We start from the raw sequence: 22,240 nt of genomic DNA, 5'->3' as shown, positions 1-22,240 counted from the left end.
AATCGATGCCCATGTTTCAAGTGTTGGTACTAACGAGAAGTTGTACATGATATTCCATTTTTTCTCAACTCGTCCTTCATTCAGAGTATTAAGCATATATTCAATCCTGTCTCGCAGCATTTCGTAATATATAATAGTGCAACACAGTTATTGAAATTGATGTGTGTTGCTCACCGACGACAAAATTTGAAAGAATGCACAATACACTTATTAATCTAATCTAATCCAATCTACAAACAGTATCTATGGACGTGTTGTGTAACTTTATAACCAAAGATCTTGCTAGGATGTAGTCTTGATAGATATATTTTTTTTCATCAAGGGCTTAGTCAAATGGTGTTGGTGGTGGAACTGTCCAAAGATGGGAAGGTTTTAAGAATCCAGTAGTATTGTTGAACGTAGTTAGCCGTTGGTGTTGCAATGATGTCTTGGCGTGATAAGGTATGTGGTGAACGATACCTGAGTGTTGTTTAATGCTATTGAACAGTTTACGAATGAAAAGATATTTTTTTCAGCACCCAATTGGTTATTTCAATAACGGAAACGAGACAACTGAACATGCTTTATTAAGTGTCATTCATTCGACGAAAACTGTCTTCAGACCTTTGCCTGGTTCAGAAAGTCGGCGTGTGGATTTGGAAGACAGGATCATGCTAGGTGTCGACTGTGACGAAGTTTACCCAAATATCCTCATAGGAGATGCGTAAGTACTGTCATTTTGTGTTTTTTGTGGGTAATGCTCACAGAATACTTCCCTGCATGTTTGAGGGATGCTGTAAATTTTGTCTGGAAGATGGAGCTTGTTGCGCTGTGTTATAAAGGACCATGCCTTGAAATGTACATATTTCTATTTATGCAATGAGCGTTTAGGTATATGCCTATTGCTCTGTGGGTGAGACCTTGATTTATAGTTGCTTTTCGTGAATAAAATTTAAACGCTTAGAAATTACTGAATGTCATCTTGTGATCCTGTAGTGTGAAATATTTTGTTCGTCCATTAGGGGTGCCGCAAAAAACAAGCAATATCTAAGAAAGATCGGTGTCACTCATGTTCTGAATACTGCAGAAGGCAACAGATTTGGAATGGTAAATACAAGCAGAGATTATTATAGAGATTCAGGCATAAAGTATATGGGACTTCAGCTGCAAGATTTACCAGTTACAAATATTGCTTTATACTTTGAGGAAGCTGCTGATTTCATTGAAGAAGCGATAAAAAGTGGAGGTAATTCTTACTAAGATATCTTTTCTTGTGCAGTAATTTGTTGAAATTTTAGACTTCGTTTAAGGCTTTTTTATTTAGTCATATGAAGCAACTGTTGGTGGTGGTGGTGGTTCCCCCCCCCCCCCCCCCCCCCTGCATGTAGCTCTAAAGTGATAAGGACGAGTGAAAACATTTTACAGTTGGGAACGTATTTATTTGGGTGCTGAACATCCTATCAAAAAATACTCTCGAAGATTATTGTTATTGGTTGTGATAGTAAAATGTATAGGCTCCGAAAAACACCTTAAAACATTGAGCCATAACAACTTCCATCACAAGTTTCTACTGTGCATCAAATGGTAGTGCCAAAACGTTTGGGATTATTTTAACACACATCAAAAGATTTAGTTACATGCAGTTATTTTTTTTTTTAATGATTGACTTGATTCAATGCTTATTTTATTGTGTTGAGGCTTAATTTCATTTCTAAGGATGTATATTGCCACACTAGTTTTTTTTATATTTGCTTGCGTAACAGTGTGCTACATTTTCAACTGACTAAACAAAATGCTCAGCATGAAATAGTTTTAACCAGTATACTCCTTAAAATTGCTAAGAGTTCATTGAACTGGCATTTTCATTCCCGTTGTTGTTGTTAGTGTTATTTAGTTGTTGGATGCCATCACACGTGGGGGTTAGAAAGTGCAACGACACGTGAAGAAAGTTTCACTTTGATAATACACACGTGTCTGTTCCTATGTTCTGTTCTGTGCTACCTATATAGTGTCAGATTCTGTTCTTGAATTAGTTTATCTTGTATCTTATACTGCCATTTAATGAGAATGGGTCAGCTGAAGTTTGCAGTACCTCCCGGTGCATTGACATGTGATGTATCCGATTGTGAGGTGGATCATGTTTATATGGAGCCACACTCTAGTGTTGGATGCTTGTTTCTGATTTGTTAGTGACTAGTATACTCAGAATGCTGTTTGCAAGAAGAATATTGGAGAGACTGTTTGCAGTTTGTTGAATTATTTGATGTTGTCAGTTGTGGATAGTAGATTAGTTTTTGAGTTTGGAATTATTAGTAAAGTGTGTTGTTTGGAATTCTTATATTTAGTTTTCTGTTAGTTACGGATCTGATAACGGAGTTCATGAGTAGGTCTCTGCATGCAACAAAAAGAGCCGACATGTTGACCACAATTAAATTCGTACAATTATTTGGCTTAATTGCTGGTTATATGAAGTGTTATGTTCGTGGAGAAAGTACAAGATAGACCAAAGTTGCTGCATCTCATGCCAGGGGTGTGTGTATGTGATGGTGTTAGGACAACCTATGGTGGGGGGGGGGGGGGCTGTCATACGTGTAATTGGATATAGTTTCAATTGGTAAAAAATCAGTAAAATAATGTGTAAGATTTCATTTGTTAGCATTGAAATCGATAGGCAGTGGCAATAAAGATTCATTTTACTGGGGTTTAGAAAATTTTAAGTTATAGGTGGTGATTGTCTGCTGAAAAAATATTTTAAATGTTAACTAATTTAATTATTACTAACAGTAACATTACTGAACCCGATACTGCCTCTGCAGCGAAACAAAATTGTGATAATTATTAACATTTCAGTATATCAAGGGTCATTCCATCCCAAGTGGTCTAGAGGTTCCCCCGTGACCAGCACAGATTTTGATGAAATTTTGTATAAATATTGGAAATGTTCCCACTGAACATTGGTAAAGTTTCAAGATCTCTAATGCAATAGTTCCGCTGATAGTCATTTGTTCGATCCCCATAGTGCAGCTATAAACAGTGTACGTTTGAGTTTTCGGCAACTTTGAGACACGTCATTTCCAGTATTATCTTGTCGTACAACATTTTGTGCTTTCTTTCCTGAGCTGTTTTCATAAGGATAACTTGAAAAATTGGCCAAAACATATGCAAATGAAAAATATGTGAAGTTAAGCTTTTTATATCTCCAGAAGTAATTGTGGTATAGACCTGAATCTTTGCATATAACAACTTACAAATACAAGGGCCTAGAATATAAAATTTCATTTACCTATTCTGTTAAAATAGTTTACATACTGTGGGTGAAGTCAGATTTTTCTGAAAACCCCGAATGACTATTTTTGTGGCCCATTAAAGAACTCTGCAGACTCCTTTAAAAAGTTTTTATTCGAAAAATCAGGTTCTAAACCACATAAAACACTAGATTTGGCTTTATTGTGTGGGTATATAAGGCGCTAAAAAAGAATCAGGTGGTGATACATTGAAAATGGGTTCATATTCTGTTGGTACTCAAATTAAATGAGAGATCATTTATTATGCCCTACTGTTGATTAGTGCTATGAGACCTGCAATATCAAGTCTTGATGACTAGAAAGTGAGAGAAAATCTGAATAACTCAAAAAACTTTGAAAGAGACGGCATTTTTTGCCACAACTCGTTCTGATGTATTTGTCTATTTTTCTGATGTAGCCACAGAATCTAACTAGTTTTAAACTTCAGTTAAATGTGCATAACCAAGGCAGTGAGGATCATGGTAGTAAAATTGTTGTGAAACAGCTGCAGCACACAGCCAATAAATAGTCTTCAAGTGTTACACCATTGTCGCATTGGGTAAATTTTGGTGAAGTTCTTAGCAAACTTGCTGACATTTTTTTAGAATGAAGTAATGTTATAGAGAACTATTAGTATATATTTTTACTATGTAGCATGATTGATGTTTTTATCTTTTATTGCCTTCTGAGCCACATAAATTCAGCCATTTTTACTAAAAAAAAAAAACCTCTGTGAAACTTAACCTCAACAGAACTTACTCAGCTCAAAATATGCTGCAGAGCTTCCTTCAAATAAAATGGAGAATGTTGTCTGCTTGTAAGGAACTTCACTAGTTTTATTCATATGAAATCGGTGAATGTTCCTCGCGTTGAGTGCCTTCCCACATTCCCACACCCTGATACTCAAGCTGAGAACATTGTCAGGTGAAGTATATTTCTGACCCACTTTATTCATGTGAACCTGGGAATTTTCTCTGAAATTATGAGAATCGAGTACTTTCTCAGTTTTATTTAGACGACCCATCAATGTCTCAAATTTGGTGAAAACTCAGGGGAACACTATAGATAGATGCTCTGTGGGACCAAACAAATTACTAAATTTAAGTATTAAATTGACAGAAGTAAAACTTTGCTAATGTTCATTGGGAACATGTATGAATGTCCTCACATAATTTCAGTAAATATGTGAAAGTTGCGCAGAAACTTTTTCCGAAATTAGGCCACTCAGTATGGAATTGCCCTAAAGTAAAAAATTGTAGAATTATATTATTTGAGTCCTAGTAATGGAATTATTCTTTATTCCTGCATTTCTGGAATGTCATCCTCCTCTTCTGTATCTGATCAGGTGTCCACAGTACTCTAGGAACGATATTCACCAAGGTATTTGCACAATTTCTGCAGATCACACTTAGCAGAAAGAACTTCAACTCTTAAAGAGCAACTTTACCTTAACACTTTTATATCACCAAAAATAAATTCACTTGCTTAACCATTTACGTAACTTTTTTACAAACACTGATTTAGTTTTTGTTCATTGAGATTAGCTCAATCTTGGAAGTATGCAAAAGTGTCCCAGTATGTTCACTACTTCCTTCATTTAGCCAATGTCTTTAATTCGTGATTTGAGGTAAAAGTTTGTTCACCAACAGACTTTTGAGATAATTAAATTTGTTTTATATGTTAAGAGGATTTTAGAAATGTATGCGTCATAAGGACTTGCTTTTTATAGTTATAACTGATGCAGTTGTCACTACACAAAGAAATGGTTTCAGTTGGTTGCACATTACAGTGAACATCTTTTTAGATACATCATTAAGGCTGTGGAGATTTCATTTACCCCCCGCCCTTGTGTTTCATCACAAATATAACATAATCTTTTCCTAGTCCTACTTTCATACGCAGCAAAATTATATAGAGAAATCCTTCCCAAATAGGGCGTATTCAACTCTTTCCGAAGGTCAAATGATGCACAGAGAATTTTTTGGGAATTTCAAACTTCTTTTGACTTTAATGTCTTGCTCATGCACATCATAACTTACTTTGAAATCTTAGTTCAAATTTTCATTTTCTGTTTACTTGACTCTCACAAAGGTAGCATTTATCTTTTTTGGGATGTGAAAACTTAAATTCTCTTTTTGAAGGTCCTACAAAAATGCCTTGTTTGACTGGTCTTTTTCTTTGCCGTTGGCAACATAGTCTTTAAAGATTAGTCAAGTTGCCAATTCTAGAAGGCAAGCATAATCTCTTTGACTTTTTTCTTCAATATTGAGATGATACCACAGGAATGCCGTCAATAAAAGATATTACTTGTTCAGTGTGTGTGCCTCTTAGGGTATTAGTTTTAGGTGTATACCTACCCTGAGCATCTGATTTTACCTTGTAGTTGTAATGCTCTTAATATTGTGCCTTAGTCTTCTCAATAATGTTTTTCAAAAAATCTGCTGACACACCCTTTTTCCTGTACTTTGTGGTGTAACGTTATACCCTATTGTATTTGTTCTTAAAGATGCTGCGGCTTTTTTCCCTTAGTCACACAGTTAAATGGCTAATTTATGTGATTTAAATTTATTTTAATTATTCTACAACTTTTGCTCATCATGACTAATTGCTAATCAATCATTTTGACACATCCTTCATTGCAAGTATTTGGTTTCATCTATTTTCCTTTGCCTAGTTGTTTTGCTCGTTTTTCCCCCTCATGTTTTAACTTTTTTTGTTTAGATTTGGACATACCGTCTCCTCTTTCTCCACACTCGCAGATTTGTTGCTGTGGAGTCTGCATGTTGATTCCTCTGTATTCGTTTATAATTGGGTAGTAATGCTATTTGTGTGCCACTGTTTTGACTTCTGTCTCGTCACTAGATAGTATCTGCATTGGATTATCAGTGCTGTACTCTGGAGGAACTCTTCTTTTCCACCTTCACCCGGAATTATCGTTGCAGTGACCGGAAAATGTTCATCTCACTGCACTTCATAGCAAAGTTGCAGTGCTGTAATTTGAATAGTGCCGTCATGTTCTCTAGCACCTGTGGATAGCTTCAGTGTTGGACCACCAACTGTTCCTGGTTCCCCATTGATAATTATTTTATTTAATATAATATTCAGAATTTCATTATCTGGTATCAAAATCAAAGGTACAGATTTGTCTAAATTTGCATCATCACAGCTGTTTCCACTTGCAGTAATATTGTTCTTACATATGTTCCTACACTCTGAACTCTGTTCACTTTCAGAACATTTTAATGTCTTGAATTTCACACCACACATTTCTAAATTCTTTAGTACTTTTAGAGAAGTTGACTGGCAGACTGTTTAACAGTCATAACACTTCACTAATTTAGATGTGGTGGAAATAAAGTACCAGGTGTGCCACCTCATTTGGGACAGCTGTGTGCATGCTGTATTTTTGGTGCATTCATGGTGGTTATGATAAAGTAGTTCTGCGAGTTAAGATATTCCGCATTACCATTGAGGTGTGTACAATATTTTTGTGGGATTAAGATGCTTATCGAAGGTGGTACAATAATCGAAATGCAAAACACTAGTAATGGGGAAATCAAGGTCTAGGCTGTAGAAATTTTTTAAGTCGATGCACAATGTCCAGGGATTCATTGTAAACACCATAACTGATATCCACAAGAAAAAGGTCGCATACGATACTTTATAATTGTAGGGGACGGTATGGTGTGCATTATCCAAGTGCTTAATTGTGTATCTCTTGAATATCAGAAGTGTTGTTAATGCAACTTTTTATGTATTTTTGAATTGTGTTGGTAATTATGTTGAATTATGTTTAGTATGTATTGTGGAGTTGTTTTGCTTTCATTGGTGAGGTAAGGTTTTCAGTATTAGTCACCTAAGGTAGTTTTGCCTTCATGGTACCACAGACTTATTTGTGTGTGGTTTTGTTGATTGCTGTGGATTTTGTTTGCTGTAGGTTTGCTTTAGTATTAGTATTCCTTCATTATTATGATTGTCATATATTTTGTTTGTCCCAGTTCAAAAACCCCTAATTTTCACAATTGGTTGCATCATTTCATGTTATTTCTTCAGTTGAATGTTCATGTTATGTGTTTTTGTTTGTGTAATGAGTGACATTATGGTCCCTATATTGCATAAGATTAAAATAAAGGTGTTGACTATCTTGACATCACAGTTCAAACCTGACAAGTGGTACCACAATCTATGGTTTTAGCATGATAGCTGGTAGGCATCTTGTGCTGTAAAAAGAAAGTAAGAGTGACAGGAAGGAAAGACTCTTGCAAAATTTGAGTAGTTACCAGTTGAGTTGTAGAATAAAGGTGACTGTACTTGGAGAAAAATAACAAAGTGACTGACAGCTAGTTGTTCACAGGCAGCTACCAAGCAACAACCAATCGGAGCACGAGTTTGGACTGGTCGTGCATTCTGCCTTCTCCACAGTTATATCACTCTGCTACCTCAGCTGCCATTTAAGTCAGCTTTGGATGACAACTACTGCTCTTAACATGATTTTTGTGACTTGTTATACGCCCGTCTTGTATTTGAAGTCTCTTTTGGAATGTGTGAAGGGAACTCTGAAATTGTGTAGAAAGGGATAAGACTTTTGTCCTGCAAAGCAAACTCAATACTGCACTTAAACAGGGAAGACATGAATGAACTCAGTGACGAAAGTCACAGCTGTTGTTACCAGAGCCATAATGGCCTTGTCCCAAATGGTGAACTAACAAATTTTCCACTTTCATACTCAACTGTCAGTTTTTTATTCTGATCCAGGTATAGACATTGAGAGCTGCCATTAGTTGGTAATGAAAGCACACAAATGGAAAATAATTGTTGGTATCTTTTGAGTTCATTTTGTGGTTTAGGAGAAGAGGAATGGAGACCTCTCCAATGTAAAATTACTTGTGGTTGAAGGTATCATTTTTTATAATCTGTCTTAGCTAGAGAACTATTTTTTTTTACAGTTCATGCTCACATGTATCCAGTTGCTGTTGGAATGACAATATTGCACTGCCTAGTTCGGCGACTATAATTTTCTTTTATTACTCAGTACATACCCAGTAACTACCTAAACATTCTCAGAAAACTTTTTGGTTCTACCTTTTTGTGACAGCTGAGGAAAGGTACATTAAATATGGAAAAAGGAAAGGATTGACTTCAAACTTAGAACAGCACTACTGTATAACTACAGTATGGTCTTCACCTTCACATGTGTCCTAGAGTCTTCTCAAAGCACTTCTTTCCATCTGCTATGTTTTCTTTAGTAAACGTGGGACCGAGTTGGTGTTTTTTAGCCTAGCTTGCTCTAAGGCCAATATGGCACTTACTGTCTGGGAGCCAGCAGGAAACCCCAGTACCTCAAGAATGCGGCATTTTGTAATGTTACCTTGTAGAAAGGATGCTGCAGCATCACGTATGCCAAAATGAAGTGTTAAAATACCATAAAGAGTTACTATCTATTATTATTGTCATCAGACTTCACATTTACTTTTGACACTTGACGAACAATACCAGTAAAACAGTTCCAGCTCCCTGCGCCACCTTCCTCCCCCCTCCCCCCCTTTTATCTCAACCGGTCCATTTGGGAAATGCCTACATTCAAACAACGTATAATGCTCTCATTTCTAATTCAAAAGTACAGTAGGGCCTTGATCAGTCATGCTCTGGGGTCTGTCGATGTCGAATTATCAAGGTCACCTTTAAAATTCTGATTTTTAAAAAAGCACTATAATCAGAACCCATAGTTTTAACATAAAAAAAAAAACAAAAAAAAAATAGGAAACCATTAGTTATCAAACAGGAGAGACCATAGTATAAAAAAATTAAAAGCAAGTAGAATTTCCCTGTAAATACAAACTTATGTTGAATACTGTACTGTTCTATTAAATCAGTTTAAAGCTCAGTTTTAAAAAAGATCAGTATACACAAATAATTTTTTGTACGTCGGCTATGAAATGAAATAAACACAACCGATTTGCAAATGTTTATCAAGAAATTTGTGCAGTTTCTTTGGAAAACACTGTCTTTAGAAATGGCACAGATATTTCACATTGTATAGGGCATAAAAAATGTCTGACTTTTATCTACTGAGGTGGGTTTAGCCACAATTTTCTTATGAGCGTGCTGGAACATGTTGCTTGCATTGAAAAGTGTAATGTAATGAATCATAACTTCAGAAGTGTTGTATTGTTGGCTATTCTCAGTGAATTTCACAAGTTTAAGATTCTGAAGCCTCAGCCAAGTAGCTGACTCTTGGGATTTTTTATTTGTCACTGGTTCTTGGGCATCCTGTGGGTTGAAAACACTTTGTAATATTACATTGTCAGTCATCTCTTCTTTGATAGCTAAATTTCAGTCAATGTCGATCCATTCATCAACCTCTTATGTTGAAAATGCACTCAGTTGATTAGTGGACACAGAATTTCACTCATACAATTTAAAAGCGAACAATTGTCAACTGTCTTTATTTAGATTGCATTTCATCTTGGCTTCTTTGACCAGTTTAAGCCATAGTTTTCTCCAGACATTGTGCAGTGTTGCATTTTTCACATAGTTCCAAGCAGTTGAAACCATGAAAGTAACGTCTTTGTCATATTGTTTTGTCTTTGTATTTAAAACTCCAATCTTAGCTTAGCAGCTTTGCACAGACATTCCTCTGTACCAGCACTTGAGATTTTGTATGATCCCTCGGTCCGTGCCAGATTGTCGTGTCTGTTGAATTGGGTTGTGTTACTGTACTTAACATTTCATCATATTATTTAATTTTTCCTGTAGCTTGTATAGTTTCTAATATGGACACAGTTGCCCATAATCTCATTATACTATTTTATATAATTAAAAATGTTTTTGAAACTCCACTAATTTCCCTCCCTGGATCTGAGCTTCCTCCTCTTCCTGTCTTCTAATAAAAATGCAAAACATGAGTAAGAATGCTGTTGAAATAGCATCAGTACTCACCTCACTCATAAGCTAACTTTGTAGCCAAAGATACAAAGAGAAAATGAGAGCTTTCTGGGCTGGGCGTTATGGGCGTTACTCGTCTGTGACAAGCTGGGGATGTTGGTTCCCATCATTCCCCAAAAGATCTTTATAGAGTAGTGAGGTGTCCATTTTGTCCGGCGCGTCCTCCGGGGTCTGAGGGATAATCAGGTTGCCACCGGTGCCTTCATCTTGGCCTTAGAGGGTGACACATTACCCAAGAAGGTCAAGGTGATGGGACTACCACTGTGACGTAAAGCCACACATCCCTTCCTCAATGCGGTCTTTAAGTGCTGGAAGTTCGACCATATGTCTTCCCACTGCATTTCCAATGTCACCTGTTGGGATTGTAGATGTACTTGACATCCCAATACTCCCTGTGCCCTGCCTCCCATCTGTGTCAACTGCAGAGAGCACCATTCACATTGCTCGCCACACTGCAGAATTCTCCAGAAAGAAAGAAAAATAATGGAATAAAAGACCCTGGACAGACTGACCTACACTGAGGCTAAGAGAGAATGAGAGGCTACATCCTGTGCGTATAACGTCAAACTACGCTGTCGCTATGACAGTGGTTCTACCATCTTCTGTCCCGCTGCGTACAGTTGGCTCTGAGCCGTCAGACTCCACTTGCCCCCTTGATGGATGAGGGCACTTCCCTCACTGTTGCTCCTGCACAACGTAATTCAGGAGCAAAACCCATCGCCGCCCCCCCCCGCCCCCCCCCCAAACCATCGGGGATGTCAGTCCCCACTTCCCAGCCAGAGTAGCACAAATCTTCGGCTTCTCTTGCCAGGAAGGGATCCCTTGGGTTACTCCCTTCCCAGGTTCCTGCCAGTGGCAATGCTGACACCTGTCAGTGGCTGAAGGAACCACAGGTAACTGGTTGTAGGGCTTCACGGTCCTCCTCAGTCCCTGAGACTGAATCAGTGAAGCCCTCCCAGCCGGACAACCCTATGGAGCAGTGAGAGAAGTCTAAAAAGAAAAGACCCCCAAGAACCAAGGCACTACAGTGGCACCCACACCTCCACTACCTACAAGCTCTGTCTGAGGATCAGGTGGAGATTCAGGCATCTGCTGAGGACATTGATCTCACTGGGCCCTCAGACACAATGGATGTCAATCCCACAGGTACTCATCTGGTGGCAGCGGGGGACCCTGAGACATAGACTGCCTCATTGAGTGTTTCATGCCTTCCCAGTCTCACGATCGTGTAATCCTCCAGTGGAATTGCGGCGGTTTTTTCCGCCACTTGGCTAAGCTGTGGCAACAGTTAAGCTTTTCACCTGCTTCCTGCATTGCACTCCAGGAAACCTGATTCCCGACAATGCGGACCCCTGCCCTCGGTGGCTATAAGGGATATTACAGGAACTGTAGTGACTATAATAGTCGATAATAGTCTATAGTGGAGTTTGCGTGTATGTCCTGAACTCAGTATGTAGTGAACCTGTCTGTGATCCTTCAAACTTCTTGAAGCTGCGGCTGTCAGGATAAGGATGACGCAGGAAATAACTGCAATGTTTATCTTCCTCCAGATGGTGCAGTGTCCCTGAACGTATTGGCTGTATTGAATGATCAACTCCCTAAACCTGCCCTACTTTTGGGAGATTTTAATGCTTGTAACCCCTTGTGGGGTGATGCAATGCTTACTGGCTGAGGTAGGGAGGTCGAAAATTTACTGTCACAACTCGACCTCGACCTCTGCCTCTTAAATACAGGTACCCCCACGCATTTCAGTGTGGCACATGGCACATATTCAGCCATTGGTCCCTCGGTTTACAGTCCTAACCTTCTCCCATCTATCCACTGGAGAGCACATGATGACCTGTGTGGTAGTGACCACTTCCCCATCTTCCTGTCACTCCTGCGGTGTCATGCCCACAGATGTCTACCCAGATGGGCTTTAAACAACGCAGACTGGGAATCCTTCACCTCCACTGTCACCGCTGAATCTCCCCCACATGGTGCCATCGATGTTGTCATTGAGCAGGTCACTAAAACGATCGTTTCTGCTGCGGAAAACCCTCGTTCTTTAGGGTGCCTCCTGTGAAAGACAGTCCCTTGGTGGTCGTCGAAAGTCGTTGAGGTAGCTAAAGAGCATAGGCGAGCTGTACTGCGACATAAGCAGTACCCTTCCCCAGAGCACTTAATAGATTTTAAGCATCTCCATGCCCCCGTACGCCAGCTTATAAAACGACGGAAACAGGAGTGTTGGGAGAGGTACATGTCAAACATTGGGGGGCCATATGTCACCTCCCAAAGTCTAGACGAAGATCAGATGTTTTTTTTTTGGGTACCAGGCCCCCAGTAGATGTCCCTGGCATTAACATCAATGGCAAGTTATCTACCGACGCAAATGCGATTGCTGAGCACTTTGAGAGCACTATGCTCGAGCCTCTGTGTCGGAGAACTACCCCCAACCTTTCACACCCTCAAACAGCGGATGGAAAGGAAAGTCCTCTCGTTCACTACACACCACAGTGAACACAATACTACCCCATTTACAGAGTGGTAGCTCCTCAGCACCCTTGCACATTGCCCCGACACAGCTAATGGGCCGGATCGGATCCAGTCAGATGATTAAACATCTCTCATCTGACTACAAGCGACATCTCCTCATTGTCTTCGACTGGATCTGGTGCGATGGCTTCTTTCCATTGCAATGGCGGGAGAGCACTATCATTCCCGTGCTCAAACCCTGTCAAAACCCACTTGAAGTGGATAGCTACCAACCCATCAGTCTCACCAACTTTCTTTGTAAGCTGTATGGTGTGTCGGCAGTTGGGTTGAGTCAGGTCGGGTCCTGGAGTCCTACTGGCTTCATGTCAGGTCTCTTGTCTCCATTGAGTATGCCATCCGAACAGCCTTTTCCAGACGCAAACATCTGGTTGCCGTCTTTTTTTACTTACGTAAAGCATATGATACGACCTGGCGACATCATATCCTTGCTACATTGTGTGAGTGGGGTCTCTGGGGCCCGCTCGTGATTTTTATCCAAAACTTCCTGTCGCTCCGTACTTTCTGTGCCCAAGTGAGTGCCTCCCATAGCTGCCCCCCCCCCCCCCCCCCCCCCCCATATGCAGGGAATCGCATCCCACAGGGCTCCGTATTGAGTGTGTGTCTATTTTTAGTGGCTATTAACAGTCTAGCAGCATCTGTCGGTCTCGCCTTCCCTGTATGCGGATAACTTGTGCATTTTGTACTGCTCTTCCAGTACTAGTGATGATGCTGAGCGGCGCTTACAGGGACCCATTCACAAGGTGCAGTCGGGCTCTAGCCTATGGCTTTCAGTTTTCAGTCGTGAAGTCGTGTGTCATGCATTTCTGTCGAAATCGGCACATCGGACCATTCGTCCAGAACCAGAACTTTACCTTAATGACGATCTACTCACAGTAGTGGAGACATATCGATTCTTAGGACTGATCTTTGCTGCACAATTGACTTGGCTGCCTCACCTTCATCATCTTAAGCGGAAGTGCTGGCAGCACCTCAGCGCCCTCCGCTACCTGAGCAACACCAACTGGGGTGCAGGTAGCTCTACACTGCTGCAGCTCTACAGAGCCCTTGTTCACTCCCACCTTGACTGGGAGTCTGGTTTATGGTTTGGTGGCACCCTCAGTGTTTCGTTCACTCGACCCACTCCACCACTGTGGTGTTAGCCTTGCAACGGGAGCTTTTAGAACGAGCCCAGTGACCAGTGTCCTGGTGGAGGCAGAGTCCCTCCATTGAAGGTTAGGCGTGCACAACTGCTCGCCAGTTACGTTGCACATGTTCGTAGTTCTCCTGCGCATCCGAATACTATCTCCTTTTCCCAACCACAGCGGTTCATCTCCCGCATTGGTGGCCCAGGTCAGGGCTTACTATTGCGGTTCGCGTCTGGTTCCTTCTGTCTGAAGTGGAGTCCTTCCCATTACCACTTCTCCTTGAGGTCCATCTACATACAGCTCTATGGTGTACACCTAGGCTGCAGATATATTTCAGTAATATAAATATTACCACTGTCCATGTGTTTGTATTTATATCTTGTAATCTGACTTGTTCCACATCATATCGTTAAAATAATCGTGAAAATAATCTATGGAACATGTCTAGAAAAATCTTTGTCCTTTCGCATGGCCCTAAGAACTCTGTTAACCCTGCGGCTCTCCGCTATCACTTCCTCTTGATTCTCAACATGTACCAGGGCTTTGAAGTAGTTTACACTGACGGCTCGATGGCTGATGGTCATGTAGGCTTTGCGTATGTTCGTGGAGGACATATTGAACAGCACACCTTACCAGATGGCTGCAGTGTTTTCCCTGCAGAGCTGGCAGCCATATCTCGTGCTCTTGAGCACAACCGCTCGTGCCCTGGCGAGTCATTTCTCCTGTGTAGTGCTACCCTCGCCATCCTGTTTAGGTCCATTCAGGAGTCCATCTATGCCCTGGAATGGTCCCGTCATTCAGTGGTGTTTGTGTGGACCCCAGAAAACGTTGGAATCCCAGGCAACGAACTTGCCAACAGGCTGGTCAAACAGGCTATGTGGAAACCGCCTCTGGAGATAGGGATCTCTGAAACTGACCTGTGTTCTGTCTTACACTTCGGATTTTTGGCTTTGGGAGACGGAATGGCACAACAGTATGCACAATAAACTGCATGTCATGAAGGAGAGTACAACGGTGTTGTTTTCACTGATCCAGACATCGTACTTGAAAATTATTAGGTGCATTTTGCTTGAGCCTCTGCATCTGAGAAATATCTACTCGAAATTTCCGGCACATTAAAACTGTATGCCCGACTGAGACTCACTTGGGACCTATGCCTTTCGCAGGCAAGTGCTCTACCATCTGAGCTACTCAGGCACGACTCATGACCTGTCCTCACAGCTTCATTTCTGCCAGTGCCTCGTCTCCTACCTTCCAAATGTCCCGAGTTTGAGTCTCGGTCCAGCACATAGTTTTAATCTGCCAGGAAGTTTCATAACAGCGCACACTCCACTGCAGAGTGAAAATCTCATTCTGGAAGATATACTCGCCTTTCATGTCCTTTCACATTGGATTGAGCGACTGCACTTATCTTATTCTACACGCAACTTAGATTCCTAGAATGCTTCATTCAGTGAATGGGAATTCTTCAGTGCCCTATCCCTTTGCCTTGATGCAGGATCAGAGTGCATCCACAACCAAGCACCTATCAGTGAACTCAGCATCATCTCCTTACCATCTTCAATCGTATCTGGAGTGAGGGTGAGCTATCAAATGGCAGGAGAGCATCACCATCCTGGTACTAAAACCAGTTAAGCATCCCCTCCAGACACACAGCTATTACAAATTAGTCTCACCGGTGTTCTCCACAAGTTGCTCAAACACATTGTGGGGGCAGTCATTGTGTTGGCTCTGAATTTTGGAGCTTTCTGGCTCTGTCTCAGGGTGGTTTTCACTAAGGCCGTTCCACTGCTGATAATTTGGTTTGCCTGGTGTCTGGCATCCAGGCAAACTTTGACTGACATCAACACTTTATTGCTGTCTTCTTCGACCTAAAAAAGGTGTATGACACCACATGGTGACATCACATCTTTTATACCTTGCATGAGTGGGGTCTCTGGGCTCCACTTCAAATTTTTGTCCAGAACTTTGTCACACGCTGTACTTCCCACGTTTGAGTTGGTGCTTCCCACAGTACCCACGCATCCAAGACAATGGGGTCCCACAGGGCTCTGTATTAGGTTTCCCCCTCTTTTTAGCAGCCATTAATGGTCTAGCAGCAGCTGTGGGTTATCACCCTCCTTGTATGCCAATAATTTTTGCTTTTACTACTGTGCCTATATTGTGGCTGTTGCTGAATCCAGACAGCAGGGTGCCATTCAAAAGGTGCAGTCATGGACCCACACCCATGGCTTTCAGTTTTCTGTTGCCAAGACTCGCGTCATGCATTCCTGTTCCCATTGTACTGTTCGTCCACAACCTGAACTTTAGCTCAATGACCAGTTACTCAATCTGGTGGAGACTTATCGCTTTTTGGGACTGGTCTTTGAGGCCTGTCTGATGTGGTTTCTCCATCTTCACCAATTTAAGTGAAGGTGCTGGCCACATCTTAACGTACTTCACTGATTCAGTAACAATGGTTGGGTTGCAGACCGCACTACCCTTCTGCAGCTTAACAGAGCCCTGATCCATCCTGTCTTTATTATGGTAGTCTGGCATATGGTTCTGGACTGCCCTCAGCTTTACAGTCACTGGATCTGGTAGACCACTGAGGGGCCCCACTTGCAAGAGCCTTTCGAACTAGCCGTCTCAACAGTCTATGAAGAGGCTGGGGTTCCTGCTCTATGGATCAGGTGCCAACAGCTACTCAGTTGTGCTATACATTTTCGCAGGTCCTCTAAGCATCCAAACTACTGTGTGCATTTTTCTAGTTGGGAGGTCCACCTCCCACATCAGAGACCCAGAACCGGGGTAACAACTGCAGTTTGACTACATTGTGTGCTCTGAACTCCCAACTTCCCTCACTGTTGCCTCTTGTCAGGGAACAATCACATATGCCCATATGGCGTGTACTCCAATCTTCGATTTGGCTCGATTTATCCTTTGGACCGAAAGATTCAGTTGACCCTATGGTGTTTTGCCACCTGTTCCTGGCTGTCCTTGATGCATTTCCAGGTTCAGAAGTGGCATACAGTGCAGCGAACTATGCTTCTTGGCAAAGGAATGCAGTGCCTTCACTGCTGAATTTGTGACCATCATACAAGCCCTTAGCCATGCTAGTGTTTGCACTGGGTAGATGCTTCTGATGTGCACAACTCCTTGAACAACCTTCAGGCTATAGACCAGTGTTACCCTCATCACCCATTAGTCAAAACTGTGTAGGATCTTTTTTTCTGATTTCCATCAAGCTGGATGGCCAGTCTCTGTTTGAATGTCTGGACATGTTGGGATTTCAGGGAATGAACATGACGACTGTTTGGTGAAGTTGACTACCAGGATGTCAATTTTGGAAATTAGGTCCCAGAACTGAACTTTCGGTCAACTGTGTCATAAATTGTTGTATGTGTGGGACTCAGAATGGTTCACCCTGAACTCCACAAACTGAGGACCATAAAGGAGAGCACAATCACATGGCAGTCTTCCATCCCTTCGCACTTCGTGCAGGAAATCCGTTGTCCTTTGTCACCTGCGCAGTGCTCACACTTGGCTGACCCACAGCCACATTATCTGATGTGAAGATCCACCTGATGGTGGCCCACATCCTACTAGACTGCCAAAATTTGGCTGCTTTGTGGCGATATTTTAAACTTCCTGACATGCTACCTCTGGTGCTAGATGACGTGAAAGCGGGTAACCTGGTTTTATGTTTCATGCATGAAATTGGTTTCTGTACATCTGTGAGGTGGGCACTTCGGCCTCATTGATGACTACTTGAGGGGTTGGAGGGGCATCGCTTTTCTACTCTGGCACAGGGGTCCCATGGTGGCCCTTGCTCAGTGGTCTGGCCTGGCCCGGCCCTTCCCACCTTTTTATTCTCATTATTCCTTTATGTTTGCCATTTTTAATGTTTTATCTTTCCCAAACTTTCATCATCTTGAGTGTGTGTGTGTGTGTGTGTGTGTGTGTGTGTGTGTGTGTGTGTGTGTGTGTGTGTTGCTCGTTTCTGTGGAGTAACAGATGGTGAGGTGGTGCTACTGGGGTGCAGAGGGCATGTCTCCTAAAGTGTACCATGCTCTGGGGACCTCCACCTGCATTCTTATTTCCCTCCTACTTCTCCTTGATTTTCTCTCTTCCTTAGCGTACCTTGCTTACTCAGTCTTCCCAGGATTTGCCTTTTATTTCTTCTGAGGGTTATTCCTGCTTTGATACATAAAGGATGAAGGAACTGATGACCTTGCAGGTTGGTCCCTTTAACTCCAACAACCGACAAAAACATTAGTACTTTTTTTTTTTTAATGAGAAAAAAAAAATCGCCATTGCCACCTAAATAGCGACCGCCATAGCTCAAGAGAGAAGCAGTGGCTGGGGAGAGTGGATGGCATGACCCAATCCACAAGTGGTTTGGTGATCTAGTAGTAAACTGCCTGGCTAGTAGGATTGAACCCCAGCTGGTTACGTTCTTCCACTCTGCTTTTTGACCTAGTATTCACCTTTTGATGAGGTGGGCCAGAAATGAAATGTGGCTTGGATTCCACATAACACTCTGGCTCCCCTTTCCCCATTGGAGATCTGATTAGGGACATGAAAGTCAAGTAAACGACATCCAGTTGATTGCAATCATTTTGGAATAGCATAGTGAGAAAATCACGCTAATCCAAAACTTGTCGTTCTCATTTCCTGATGCATAAAGTAAAACACAGCATGTGATGTAGCTTTAATTTAGTTTTTCAGCAGAGCAGCATAAGACTGAACTGTCACCCTTCTGCTGTCCTTGAGTCGTAGATGTGGACAGGATTATCTGTGTAGTGAATTGAAATATATAATTTGTTTGGACCATTCAAATTACACAGAAGACTGGTAAATGAATCTCCTGGCAAGGAAGAGATTTAGGTTTTTTAAATATCGTAGACATAGGCGTGGTGTGTTCTTGAAAGGGATTCATAAATTGCTTGCAGATGAATACATAAAATTTTAAATTATTCTGCAGATGGTTGAAATATGATAATTTCAGACTGCCAATGTCTGCTTCCCTCATATTAGCAGTTGGTATTCACACTTTACTTCAAATTCTTCTAACAACAGCCAGTGAGTTATTCAACTTCAAGAATTCTAATAAATATGACCAATATCGAAAAGGTAATCCTCACCATGCGATGTGAGACTTAGTTTAAAATAATCAGATATTTTTAACCAATAGTTTCTCTGCAATTGAGAAAAATTGCATAGTGAAAAAACATGAATCCAAAATATGTTGTGATTTATTTTTTTTGTTTCAAGGAAAACATTTTCCAAAAATCTGCTTCAATAACTTTGCTTCATTTGCGTGCAATGTGTGTTTCGGCAGGGTAGGAGATGAAGACTTTCATCTTTCTGCTTTCCTTGAATCAGACCTAGATGTGGACATGACTCCATGCATCCTCCATTGCTTTGATTTGCTGTCAGCAGTGGGCAAAACATTAGATTCGTTTAAGCCGTAGGAGGGGACAATTGGATGGCCAGTACCCACTTCTGTCTTGTGGTGAGAGGTTTGTGACACTGCCACTGTTTGCTGTTCACCTTCAGGTGAGAGAAGTGGCCAGGTCCTGCGTATCAAAGGGTGCTGCAACATCAGAAATCCCAATTCTCCCTCTATCCATTCACAAAACATACATTCCTATCCATCTTTATGTGAGTTTAACTCTACAAGACAGATTAAAATTACTTGATAGTTGACACTTCACACATTAAGTTAACTCACTTCCAGTTCCTTGTCTGGCCTTCTTTTCTGCTGGGTTTGGATCCTGGATCTGGCACTTTCATTTTGTCTACCAGCACACACACACACACTCAGCAAACCCGTTTCATGCGCAGCCCTAACCAAACATTGTTGGAGCCTTGTGCAGTTAATGTGATTCAGCATCGCATATAATGGTGTTATAATCGCAGAGAGCCTAAATTAGATAAGCTTTGCAAAACATTGATCGAAGCCGAATTTTTGGAAGCTGCAGTTAATTGTTGCAGTTGGCTCACCAGAGTCATAAACAAAAGACCTTCTATAATGTAAATGTTGTGGCGTAGCACAGTGATTACCACATTAACCGGACATCTAAGAGGTCATAGGTTTGAATCTTGTCAGAGACAGCGAAATTTTTAAATTCGTAAATCTAATAAAAGTACTTTATTAATTTTACTCAATTAATTGATTTAAATGTAACTTTTATTGCTATTTCTTTATGGTATCATTTTCAAAATTATTGACTTTTGTATTTCTTGTTGTTTTTCTTCCTGTAATTCTTTTTTCATTTGAAATCTGCTTCTGTCGCCTATATCTGCAACCTAGTGCTAACAATGACTGCTCATCAGGTGGTAACATGGGAGCTCATATAGCCAGTGTTAGGATAGTGTTGCGTAACAAATGACAGTGAAAAATTGCAGTTTGTTTAGTGCTGAAATTGGAATATTTTTGTCTTGAGTTTGCTGTAGAGGTTAGCTTTAATTGCCGTGAACAAAGCAATCATGATTTTAGTTCTGCTGCAGATACTTGATTGCTGTTTTCTTGGATTATGAGGTTGTAGTTAGGTTAGGACGCATGTTTAAATTCAAGGCTACAAAATGCGTCATCTGTGGGACTTGTCATTGGTCACTTAAAATGAGCTGTTGACAGAGTACCTCCCATTTCCATCTGTCATATCCTGCAGTGGCTGCTTCCAACATTGACCTGCATTACACATTAACAGCATTTGTGAAGTGACCAGCCACATTTATGTATCATCTCTAACCAAGTGGTAGCCAGCAGCATTTGTGGAAACACTGTAGTAGCAACTGAAAGACATCAACTCTCAAGTAATTTCAGTTGGACTGTAGTAACAAAACTAGGTGCTGTGCTGTTTGCTTCCTCTAACACCAAGAAGAAGAAAGCTAAACTAAAGTGTCAGCTCATAAGACGCTATCACTCACAAGATACATGAATATTTACAAATAAGTAATGAATGCTATTGAACAGGTAAAGTTACTGTTCTTATCTTCAAAGAAGCTTCTAAGAAACTCCTAAGCTCTGTATATAAACTAAGTGACGGCAGCAGTGGCTACTACTGCCGCATTGCAGAAATTGTTTATCAAAACTATTCTATATTCCACAAGTAATTTAATTCTAATATTTGTTTCAGGTAAGGTTTTGGTCCATTGTCTGATGGGAATGTCTCGCTCCAGTACATGTGTTCTGGCATATTTGATGATTAAAGAAAGGTTACCAGCTGCAGTAGCAATAAAAATGGTGCGTACAAACCGTGATATTCGCCCTAACAATGGATTTTTGAGGCAGCTTGCTGATCTGGACAACAGGCTTAAAAGAGAGCGACAGCGTGCTGCTGAAAAATACAACTTGTGATAATTTTCCTGACCACCAAATATTTACCAAGAGTACAATTTCCAGTCCTTACATATCAGTACATAATGTGTGCTTCCGTGTCATTATCATTCATGTTCAAATAGCAAATTGAAACACACAGCTGAAAACTGTCCAAGTGTTGGGAGATGACTCACTGTGAAATTATGTAACTGAAGTTTTTTAACGGCAACAGCCTCTTTAATTTTGTAATCAGCTTATCATTACTAATCTGACTCCGGCAATGGCAGGAGTAACGACATGTAAATTTAGCCAGCATGTGCCTAAAAGAAAGTGAAAACGTTAAGCACAGTACTATGCACATAAAATCATTTCTATACCTGTGATTAAAACTGTAAAATTTATTTACTTGTAATGTATTTTAGATACTTTCCTCACTTAAACAATGTTAATGTCTGGAAACTGTTGATGTACCTTATATTTGCCAAAATAAATAATTTTTTACAGTGTTTCAAATATATTTATACCTCTTTCTCATTTGATCGCAAAATTATTGGGACTTAGTGTAGTGTTTGACTAAAGTTGTTAGTCGGGAGTAATAATTACCAGTTTATTACTGCCGTAGACCCAGTGATAAGGAATATTGAACGTATACAGAGAAAGGCAGCACAAATGGTCACAGGTTTATTTATTCTGTGGGAGTGTTCCTCAGAAGTACCGAAGGGAACTAAATTGGTAGGCTGTTAGATAGTTGTAAACTATATCAAGAAAGTCTACTACCAAAGTTCAAAGAACTGGCTTAAAATGAGTACTCCAGGGGTGTGATAAAACTTGCTATACATCAGAAAAACTACTGCATGCACAGAGGCTTTCAGTCGCTCTCTTCTTGTGTTCCATACGTGAATGGAATGGGAAGAAACTTAATAACTGGTACATTGGGACAGAACCTCTGCCAAGCACCTCACTGTAATTTGTAGAATATAGATGTAGATACATACTGTTGTGTAGTCTTCCGTAGCTGTCAAAATTAGTTATTTTTGGTTTCGTGCAGTGCTGACCAGAATTCCATG

General features: G+C 40.8%; 1 protein-coding gene across 1 annotated transcript; it reads left to right on the top strand.

Moving 5' to 3' along the window:
• The first annotated feature begins 280 nt into the window (after positions 1 to 280).
• LOC124615547 (dual specificity protein phosphatase 3) lies at positions 281 to 21,690 on the top strand. Its single transcript, XM_047143520.1, has 4 exons — positions 281 to 441; positions 516 to 703; positions 1,002 to 1,225; positions 20,992 to 21,690. Exons 1-4 carry the CDS (start codon positions 421 to 423, stop codon positions 21,210 to 21,212), a joined length of 654 nt encoding a protein of 217 aa, XP_046999476.1. The 5' UTR covers positions 281 to 420; the 3' UTR covers positions 21,213 to 21,690.
• The last annotated feature ends 550 nt before the right edge of the window (positions 21,691 to 22,240 follow it).

This window comes from Schistocerca americana, chromosome 5 (assembly GCF_021461395.2).
Source record: "Schistocerca americana isolate TAMUIC-IGC-003095 chromosome 5, iqSchAmer2.1, whole genome shotgun sequence".
Classification (NCBI taxonomy): Eukaryota; Metazoa; Arthropoda; class Insecta; order Orthoptera; family Acrididae; genus Schistocerca; species Schistocerca americana.
This window is presented reverse-complemented; position numbering and strand designations above follow the sequence as displayed.